This window comes from Geotrypetes seraphini, chromosome 1 (genome assembly GCF_902459505.1).
Source record: "Geotrypetes seraphini chromosome 1, aGeoSer1.1, whole genome shotgun sequence".
In the NCBI taxonomy this organism is placed as follows: Eukaryota; Metazoa; Chordata; class Amphibia; order Gymnophiona; family Dermophiidae; genus Geotrypetes; species Geotrypetes seraphini.
In genome coordinates, this window is record NC_047084.1 from 426,809,120 (window position 1) to 426,820,286 (window position 11,167).

General features: G+C 40.3%; 1 protein-coding gene across 1 annotated transcript in view; it reads right to left on the reverse strand.

Moving 5' to 3' along the window:
* The window catches only part of FREM1 (FRAS1 related extracellular matrix 1), a 280,084-nt gene extending 276,070 nt beyond the window's left edge, over positions 1-4,014 (reverse strand). The window contains exon 1 of the mRNA XM_033919036.1: positions 3,636-4,014. Within this exon, the coding sequence (XP_033774927.1) occupies positions 3,636-3,866 (231 nt within the window). The 5' untranslated portion in view covers positions 3,867-4,014. The remainder of the gene's footprint in view (positions 1-3,635) is intronic.
* Positions 4,015-11,167: the final 7,153 nt, after the last annotated feature.

Consider the following 11,167-nt stretch of genomic DNA (forward strand, 5'->3'; position numbering starts at 1 on the left):
CCTCTTTAAAAAAAAAAAAAAACACTAATATAAATGATAATTAAGATTTTCTCTGCGTACAGTGTGCATTGTATTTTTTTAATTTTGTGGTTACCATTATGTATTAATAAGATTATATTGGGGTCCTTTTATCAAGCTGTGGTAGGGGTTTAATGCGCGTAATACTGTGCGTTAAACTGCCTGCCGTGCTAGCCACTAATGCCTGCATTGAGCAGATGTTAGTTTTTTAGCCAGCCGCAGGGGTTAGTGCGTGATGAAATGTCCGACGCGCTAACCCCGCTAGCGCGGCTTGATAAAAGGACCCCATTGTGTGTGCATATGAAAAAGGGATAGAAGAAATTGCATTACAATTAGTACTATTATTATGGGGGTGAGGTCAGGGCAGGGCTTGTGTGGGTCTGGGGCGGAGCTTGAGCAGGTCTGGGGTGAAGCATGGGTGGGGATACTCTGTTCATATTTGTTAGACTTAGGGGGTACTTGGCTTGAAGAGTCAAGCCTCTTTCATTTGAAAGGAAGCTCTGGAATGAGAGGGCATAGGATGAAGTTAAGAGGTGATAGGATTAGGAGTAATCTAAGGAAATACTTTTTAAAGAAAGGGTGGTAAATGCGTGGAAAAGTCTCCCATTAGAGGTGGCGGAAGCAGAGACCGTGTCTGATTTCAAAAAAGCCTGGGATAATCATGTGGGATCTCTTAGAGAGAGGAAGAGATAATGGTTACTGCAGATGGGCAAACTGGATGGCCCATTTGGCCTTTATCTGCCATCATGTTTCTAAGTTGAGAAGCACTGCTCTAGATCACTGGTAAATATGTTAAAAAGCAGCGGTCCCAGCACATACCCCTGGCGAACCCCACTATTTATGAAGTCAGATCACTAGAGAAAATTGCCCTACAACAAACACAATTATTCAAAATCATATAACCAATTACTGTAAGTGTTGCATATAGAGTAAGCATTCCTATGAGCGTCAGGAGTAGTGCAGAGCATTCAGCACGGCTCCCTGTGCTAATAACCGCTATTGCAGTTTAGTAAAGGGGGGGGAGGGTGTATTGTGTTAACATTGTAATTTAGCACACTATGGCATACTGCAATAATTGTCTGTTGCTTATGCTGGATTTTTTTTCTTATATACCATCTTGAGTGAATTCCTTCAAAAAGGCAGTAAATAAATCCTAATAAATAAATAAAGGTTGTGTCCAGCATTTCCTTTGCAGGTCATGCATTAAAATTTCCATTAGCGTATGATAGACTTGTTGCAGTTAGTAGAGGTACACTAAGGGCCAGCTGCCTAACTTTGGGATCCATGTGCAACATTTTTTTAAATTGGCTTACTCAGCATGGTAATTGTCTGTGCCGGTTTTCAGCCAATCAAAAAAAAAAAAAAAAATCAAATTATCAATTAAGAGTTTGGCGTTGATCTGTTGAACTCTTAGGATATCTAGTGATGCCTACGTGGAGGCACTCTCTGATGCATAACGAAGCCTACCTGAAAAGTAGGCGTGGTTAAGGGTGGAGAATAGGCGTGGTTGACTTAGGCTGAAAGGCCTAGTAAAACTAAAACCAGGCCTAATATACAGGCATCTATCTCTAGAATGCCTAGTGATGCCTAAGCATGCCTAGGTGCTGCTAGGCGGGATCCTATAAATGGTGCCTAGTAGTTGATTGACAACTGCACCAAGCAGCACATACAATGTAGGCATGCTTGGGCACTGTTTATAGAATCTGGCTTTAAGGGCCAGATTCTTTAAAGAACACCTATGTTAGGTACTGCTAGGTGCTCTAATTATTACATAAGAACATAAGAAGTGCCTCTGCTGGGTCAGACCAAAGGTCCATTGTGCCCAGCAGTCCGCTCACGCGGCAGCCCAACAGGTCCAGGACCTGTGTAGTAGTCCTCTATCTATACCCCTCTATCACCTTTTCCTTCAGAAAATTATCCAATCCCTTTTTGAACACTATTACCGTACTCTGTCCTATCATGCCCTCTGGAAGCTCATTCCAGGTGTCCACCACCCACTGGGTGAAGAAAAACTTCCTAGCATTGGTTTTGAATCTGTCCCCTTTCAGCTTTTCCGAATGCCCTCTCGTTCTTGTAGTTTTAGAAAGTTTGAAGAATCTCTCCCTCTCCACTTTCTCTATGCCCTTCATGATCTTGTAAGTCTCTATCATATCCCTTCTAATCCTCCTCTTCTCCAGGGAAAAGAGCCCCAATTTCTCCAGTCTCTCCATGTATGAAAGGTTTTCCATTCCTTTTATCAAACGTGTCACTCTCCACTGAATCCTCTCAAGTATCGCCATATCCTTCTTAAGGTATGGCGACCAATATTGGACGCAGTACTCCAGATGTGGGCACACCATTGCCCGATACAATGGCAGGATAACTTCTTTCGTTCTGGTTGTAATACCCTTCTTGATTATACCTAGCATTTTATTCGCTCTCTTAGCGGCCGCTTATTGCCGCCTAGAAGCACCAAACTTTGGGATCCATCCATGCACAACATTTGAAAAAAATTGGCTTAATTTGCATGATAATTGACCGCACTGGTTTTCAGCCAATCAAAAAAAAAAAATTAATTATTAATTAAGAGTTTGATGCTGAATTCTTAAGACATCTAGCAACACCTAAGTGAAGGCGCCCCCCAATACCTACCTGAAAAATAGGCATGGTTAGGGGTAGTGAATAGGTATGGTTGACTTAAGTTTTACTAAGCTCTGAGGTAGGCACCAGTAAATTAGGCCCAGTAAAACCTGACTTAATATACAGGCGCCTACATCTAGGACACCTAACGATACATAAGCACCCCTAGGCACCAGTGGCATAGTAAAGGGGGACAGGGGGCAGATCACCCCTAGCGCCATCTTAATGGAGGCACCGGTACCTCTCCTAAACTAACTAAACTAAACTAAATCTTGGGTTTATATACCGCATCATCTCCGCAGATGGAGCTCGACACGGTTTACATGGTTAGGGAAGGAACGGAACTCCAATGGAATTATATAAGTAAGAGAGAAGAGAGGTTAGGTGCATGCATACCCAAACCTCTTTGGCTTTTTCTGCTGCGAGCAACATCTCCAACCTGCTTCTTACTCAAGCCTTGGCTCTCCCTCTGAAGTTACTTCCTGGTTGCAGGACCAGGAAGTGACATAGGGAGAGCTGAGGCCAGCATGGGCAGCAGGTTGAAGATGCTGCTTACGCCAGCAAAGAGTTAAAGAGGTACAGGGGAGAGGGAAGGCGGGGGGATGGAAAAGCGGGTGAGGCGCCACTGCCCAAGGCAACTCCTACTCTCACAATGTCACTGCTAGGCGCAACTAGGCAGGATTCTATAAACAGCACCTAGCAGTAGATTGACAACTGCATCAAGCAGCGCCTACAATGTAGGCACACTTAGGCACCATTTATAGAATCTGGTCCTTAGTGCTTCCTATTTGAGACCTTTAGTGTTTTAAATACTCAATGGTTAGAGCACAAACTTTTACAAGATCTAATTTACTTTCCTGCTGTGCTGTACTCTTACAATTAAATCAAACTCCCTACCCATATCATACATTTTATATTAGGAAAAAAAAATAAACGCCCATGCAAAGAGTAAAAGGTAAAGACCCAGAGCAATGGATAAACCATCTGGCACCACATACCTGCGGTGACAGTTTGCCGACCCGCTGGGTTATCGGTTCATTCATTACAACTTCCAGTTTGCATGCATCTTTCTGCCCAGGAACAGAGAATTGCAGGTCTTCTGCTGACAGGAAGACAGACTGGCCTTTCACTGCTTTAATCACAGGGTTGACTCTGACGATGGATGGACTATTGCACCTCAGCAGGACACACATCATCGCAAGTACACAGCATTTCCTGAATGGCTCCATGACCTAGGTGTGTGTTGGAGGAGGGAAGTTCCTGTTTGAATTTAAGGTATATACAGGGAGCAGGGCTTCAATCACTGACGACATATATTTATAGAAAGAGGGAAGCTTCTTTCGGGGAAATGTGCATAAAGGGTCCTTTGAAGGAATCTTTGTAGTTTGGAGTTTTTTTTTAGAAAAGTTCTTGCCCAGTCTTGACGGTTCCAATGATTAATGGGTTTCAATTTGCTTTACAGTTTTCTATCTAAAAAAGTAAAGAAAAGAGAGAAAATATTCATCCTCATAGCAGGAATTGATTAAAAAAACTAAAACATTCCATCAAGAGCAGTTTGGCACAAGAAATGAGAAAAACTAGTAACATAGTAGATGACGGCAGATAAAGACCCGAATGGTCCATCTAATCTGCTCAACCTGATTCAATCTAAAAATTTGTTGGGTTTTTTTTTTTCCTTCTTCTTCTTAGTTATTTCTGGGCAAAAATCCAAAGCTCTGCCCGGTACTGTTCTTAGGTTCCAACTACTGAAGTCTCCGTCAAAGCTCCCTCCGGTCATCTACACCATCCCAGCCACTGAAGCCCTCCCCAGCCCATCCTCCCCCAAACGGCCATATACAGACACAGACCGTGCAAGTCTGCCAAGTATTGGCCTTAGTTCTTCAATATTTACTATTATTTTCTGATTCTAGATCCTCTGTGTTCATCCTACACTTTTTTGAACTATGGAGCTCTGTTTAGCTCACGGTGGTCAATGTTCTTTAAAATGCGGGCTATCACAAGTAAAAAAAAACAGATATTCAGCACCAGTTTCTGAATACCAGCCAACACTGAATATGTGATATTCAACGCTGACCAGTGATGCTATCCATTTAGGGGAAAATTCTATATGTGGCGCCCAAAAAAATCAGCACAGAAAAATGCTCCATAAACAGCATCTAAATTCCATAAACTACACCTAAAGTTAGGCACGGTTTATAAAATAGTACTTAGCACTGGAATCTGTGACTGAATTTAGGCACGTCCATTTACACCAATTACAGCCTGGCATAAATCCTTGTGTCTAACTTAGGCATGGAAAATTATTGTATAATAGAGCGGGTACATTTTTGGAATGCCCACAACCTGCCCATGTCCTTTCCATGGCCAAGCCCCCTTTCTGTACCACACACTAGAATATGCCTATAAAGATGCACATGTAAATTCTATTTAGTGTCCATAGCTGCTTGCTAGTGGCCAATTATCGGCGCTGATCAGCTCATTAATCAATTAAGTTGCACATGCCAATTGGACATGCACCCAACTTTGCACAAGCAACTCAAAGCACCATTTATAGAATCCAGGGGGGTTAGCGTTGATATTCAGACTGCAAACCAGGAGGGTGTATGGGGGAGACTATAGCATGGTGATTAAAGCTACAGCCTCAGCACCCTGAGGTTCTGGGTTCAAACTCACGCTGCTTCTTCTGACCCTGGGCAAGTCACTTAATCCCTCCATTGCCCCAGACAAACAGAGAAAAATGCTTGAATACCTGAATAAATTCTTGTAAACCATTTTGAGCTCCCCTGGGAGAACAGTATTGAAAACTGAATAAATAAATAAAGCTATGGCAGCATTTACCCCTCCCCCCCCCCCACGCCATTCATAGGAGTTCCATGAGCATTTAGCGCTCCAGGCCACGGTAGAAACCTGTACCGTGGCTTAGTGATTTCAATACTGCTGCTAATCAGAAACTGGTTCCAAGCTCCACTCATGGACTGCCCTGCACTGTCCAGATTGTGCTGAGGAAGTCAGAGGAAATATTCAGCTGCACTGTCTAGTAACTGGTGATGGATTTTCCACTGGCCGGCATTTATCCAGTAATCAGCATTTGTTAATCACATTAGTACCTCTGAACATTGGCCAGTATGAGGCTGACATTCAAAAGCATTATGCTCCTAGTTTTGAGAGCTAAGTTCCTAAATTGGCCTCTAAATATTTAGGAGCACTTTTACTAAACTGCAGTAAACACAACTGCAGGCTTAGTTACTTCGGCTTAGAATGGCTTACCATAGGACATATTGTCAAATTCCTTCCCTTTTTATCATATCAATGGTGTAAAAGCTGAAAATACTTAAATAGACAGATAATCACATTCTAAAGTATATCCAAGCATGCAACTATTGATAACTGGATCTTCAGAATACCAGCTGGGTAACGTAACTCAAGCTGGCTGGAATTGTCATTGATCCTGTTATTTTAAAATGTTTTTCTTCTATTAAAGTGCTTTTTTTTTCTTTATTTTAAAGTGCTTATTTTAAAGAGTATTTATCAAATATTTAAGTAGTTAAGTTAATTCATCTCATTGTTTAATTTCTTTTGTAAACCGCATAGAACTTCATGGTCCTGCGGCATATTGTATCAGACCTTTATTCATAAAAAATACTCGTATTCAGATACAACAATCTTATACTAATCTCCTTCAAAGTAGTCCCCTTGGGCTGCCACACACTTCTTCCAACGGTTCTACCACTGTTGGAAGCAGCGCTGGAACGCCTCTTTTGAGATTTCTCGCAACTGGTCCCTTGCATTCTGCTTAATGTCTTCTCTTGACTGAAATCTGGTCCCTTTCAGGGCATTTTCAGCTTGGGAAAAAGCCAGAAGTCACACGGAGCCATGTCTTGAGAGTAGGGAGTAGGGAGTAGGGAGAGTGTTGTGTTTGGCCAGGAAACTCCGTATCAAATGTGAAGAATGGGAAGGTGCGTTATCGTGATGGAGCTGCCAATTACCCGCTGCACACAGGTCCGGCCGTTTGCATCTCACAGCATTACGAAGGCGACACAGAACCTCTTGGTAGTACCCCTTGGTGATTCGATGATCCTGCATCACCAGGGTCCTCACTTGGTCAATGACGATCTCATTTCTGTATGTTGAGGGCCTAACAGAACGTACTTCACTCTCCACTGATGTGCGGCCATCTCTGAGTGGTTGTACCACTCATTTATCTGTGTGGTGCCCATTGCTTCGTTCCCGAAGGCCTGTTGAATCTTGCGGATTGTTTCCACTTGGGAATCTCCAAGCTATACACAAAATTTAATGCAGTAGCGTTCAACTTTTTCTGTCATTTTGACAAAATGAAAATCGAACAGTGCTCACTTACACTTCCTCACTTATCGGCGGTCTGCTGGTGACTGACAGCTTCTGTAGGCGGGAAAAAATTCAACCATGTGCATTAGGATCGTTTACATGCGTGCACCAAACCACGCCTCCCTAGCTTTATTTGTTTACGCAAGAAAAATTAAGGTCTGATACTTTTTGAACAGCCTTGTATAATGTAGAAAACAAATCATAGAAAGTATTTTTTTCCATGAAATACATGTGGAATCAGCCCCTAGATGATGTGGTCAGGCTAATTAACACAGGTAACTAGGAAGACTTATGAAACCATTTCTTATCTCCAGAAATGATCTAGGAGAACACTGATTTACTTTTTGGGATCTGCTGTGTATCTCTGACTTGACTGGCCGTCATCTGACTTGGCATGGCTTATCTCATGTTCTGATGTAAGAAACGAACAGAAGAGAGCACAGCAACATCTCACAGAAGAGCTTCATTCCTATAACCCCTGTTTGCCCTGCAATATACCATGATATTTATATAGCATGAGAAGGGAAGAGAGATGAGGGTTGGGAAGGGGAGACAATCAGACTGAGCAGGCATTAGGCAGATGAAAGATTGGAAGAAGGGAGGTAAGGGGCAGAGAGAGACGTGAAGCGTATGAATGCTCCTGATTCACTTGTGCTTTGCTGTCCTATCAAACAATGGCATTCTTTTCTCTAGCATTCTATTATTAAAATTTTAATTGTGAGCCACTTTGATCTGTGTGCAGTAATGGCAGGCTATCAGATTTTTTAATAAACATAAACACTGGTCATTTTGAAGAGAAAACGGCCAACTTGTCACCCAACCATGAAGTACAATGATGTTGGAGAGTGCAGTTTAAAATACTAAGATTTGCAAAACAGGCATACATATGGAGTCTTTTACTAAAGACTATCGCACCACGTCGCACCCCAGAGGAAAAACTTAGTTTAGAGATATAGCAACAAAATGAATTTCCCCCGATGAAGGTCAGATGACTGAAACGCTCTAATGAGAACAGAGCGTCGGGCAGTTGATATCTAAGACCAACGTTGGACTAGCAACAGGCTATTCAAGGTAAGTGTTGCTATCGCATTGACTGAATTAAAAGGACTTCTATCAGGCAGTTTTTTTTAATGAATTAGGAGTTTCATAATTTGTAAAAGAAGTATTAGTAGTAGCTCTTTATGAATAAAATTGAGTATTATTGGGGATAATAATCTAATTTGTCTATTGGGAATAAAAATACAAAATTTTTTATGAAAAATTAGTAAAATTTAATAGTGAGTTTGGAATACTAAGGGAAGGGAAGGAGGAGGTGGTATAGATGATTATACCTTGATAACAGAATGTGGACCTGAGATAACGTAGGTTATGGAAGGTCCTATGCACTGAGAGTCACCAATAACATATGATATACCCTCCTCCTAGTTGTTTCACCTAAATTATTAAGATAAGTCCTGTGCTATATTTAGGGCAAGTTAAAATTATTAATGGGATAATAAAATTTTAAATTTTCTTATGAATTGTTAGGCATGAGGTAGCCAAGAGATTAGTTCATTAAATATCCGGGAACCCTATCAGTTTGCTAAATTTTATTTATTGGGTTGGATTATATATAGAAAGATCCACTTACTGTATCTTTGGTATACATATGGAGTAGAGCAGACGTGTCAAACTCTGGCCTGCAGGCCAAATCTGGCCCGCGGTGTCATAAAATTTGGCCCGCCAGACAATTAAAAATTTGCAATTAAGCTGGCCTGCCAGAAGGCATCAGCTATAGGCTTAGGTAGAAGAAAGATCTTTACTGCTTTGCCATGAGACTTGAGGCGTGTGAATCTACAGCTGATGTCTTCTGGCGGGCCCATTTGCATGCAGGCCTTTTGTGAATTTGTCAGCCTGAATGCAATCGGGCACGGAATCAGGGGTTAGTGAATCTAGCCCTTTGTCTTTCTGCGATCCATAGGTGCCTTTATGTGCTGTATTTTCTTCTTGGAGGTGCAAATGTCATTAAAACTGAGCTTGAAAAATTCTACTTTATTACTTATTTATTATGCAAATTTATAATCCCCTTAAACCTAAGCAGTTTCTAGAGCACATGCATATTCATAATTTAGGCCTCCTTTTATGAAGCCACAATAGCGGCTGCTGCTGTGGTAATTGTCCAACACCCAGAGGGATTTAATGGGTGCCAGAATATTTGCCGCGCAGCAGCCGCTACTCCAACTTTGTAAAAAGATGTGTGTATGTTGGGGGGGGGGGTGTAAGACATAAAAATACAATCTTGTATTACAAAGTCATCACATTTAGTAATACTAGTTTCAAGTTTCAAGTTTATTAAATTTTTTGTTATGTACGCAATATCAAAAGCTTCAAAGCGTATAACATTTTAAAAATGGGGGGTAGAACAAAACTCTTTAACATAATTACAATCAAATTCTATCCATTCTAATACATAACTGGTACGGAAGGTGAAAGGGATGAACTACAATCTTTAAAGAGAGAAAGAAAATATTTAGCGGGGAATACTTTTGGTAGGTAACACAAAAAAGAGAAAAAAGAAAGGGAAAAAAAAAAGAAGAGAAAAGATGAATCTATAAGCTATACAGAAATCTAATTTAGATCTAAGAAGTTTGGTGATTTGTGAAATTGTGTTGACTAATTTTCAAAAGCGTCCTTGAACAAAAAACTTTTTAAGGAACGCTTGAATTTTTCTAAAGAAGATTCATGACGAATATAAATTGGTAAATTGTTCCAAAGCTGGGGTGTTATAACTGATCTTCTAGTTCCTATTATCTTTAATGAAGGAATAGTCAATAGCTGTTGTTGTGTTGATCTCAATGCCCTGGATGGAGAATACGGTGTTAAGAAACGATGTAGAAAAGTTGGAGCATGAGTTTGTTGAATTTTAAAAGTTAACAGTAAAATTTTAAAGGTTAGTCTATGTGTGATTGGTAGCCAATGAGCTGCTTGTAGAAGTGGTGTAACGTGATCATATTTTTTTGAGTTAGTGATAATTTTTATTGCTGTGTTTTGTATTATCTGTAATCTTCTTATTTCTTTTTGGGTTATGCCCTGATATAAAGAGTTACAATCAGTGGCGTACCTAGGGTATGTGGCACCCGGGGCCCATCATTTTTTGACACCCCCCCCCCCCCTCATGGAAAAAATTTTTTTTTTTTTTTTTTGCAATAACCATGAAATGGAATAAATGGTCAGAATAGAAACAGGCAGTGAAAATTTTCTTTTATTGAACCTCATTTATGTAACCATTATTCCAAACATAACATAACATAAATTATGTCGGAATTGTCATGACATCAGAAGTACATATGGAGTAGTTGCAGGTGATGCTTGGGACAGTTCTGATTATGTTAGTTTGGTTTTATGTGTTTTTTGAATAGAAGGGTTTTTATTTCTTTTTTTAAGGTTTTGTAGTTTGTGGTCGAGGTCAATAGGTTGTAGAGTTGGGGGTCAAGTGTTGCAGCTCGAATGGCTAGGAGGTTGTCGAACAGTTTTTTTCTTTTGACGTTTTTGGTTGGAGGGTGTGTGAATGGTGCGTGAGTTCTCCTATGTCTGTTTGAAGTGGATTGAATTATTTAGCTGAAGAAATTAGTTACCCCCCATTCCACACACATTAATTCTCTTCCATTTTTGTTCCCATTATAAAAAAACACTGATAAGTTCCCAGGAAAAAAATACATTAAAATAAGAAGTGAAAACAAAGGCCCCTACAGATGAGAACATAACATAAGAATAGCCTAACTGGGTCACACCAATGGTCCATCATGCCCAGTAGCCCATTCTCATGGTAGCCAATAGTGCTGCCCGATTCAGAGAAAAATATTTCATTCGATTCGATTCACCCTGTTGAATCGATTTTTCGATTAGATTCACTGTTAATGACACCGCTTTTTAAGTTTAAACAAAGTATAACAATAAATTTCACAACAACAATAAATTTCACAAAGTACTTAAAAAAAAAAAAAATCACATTTTTCCATTAAAGCAGTTCTGGAGACATTTGCTTGAACAGTCTTTTTTCCCAGTCCATAAGCAAGCAATATGAAAAAGATTTCCTTAATTATCTACTCAAACATTTTTGCTATTTACTTTCATTGTACCTAGACTATTATTCAGTAGAAAAAATTTAGTTTGTTCAATCAAGCAGAACATTCACTCATAGAAGTCC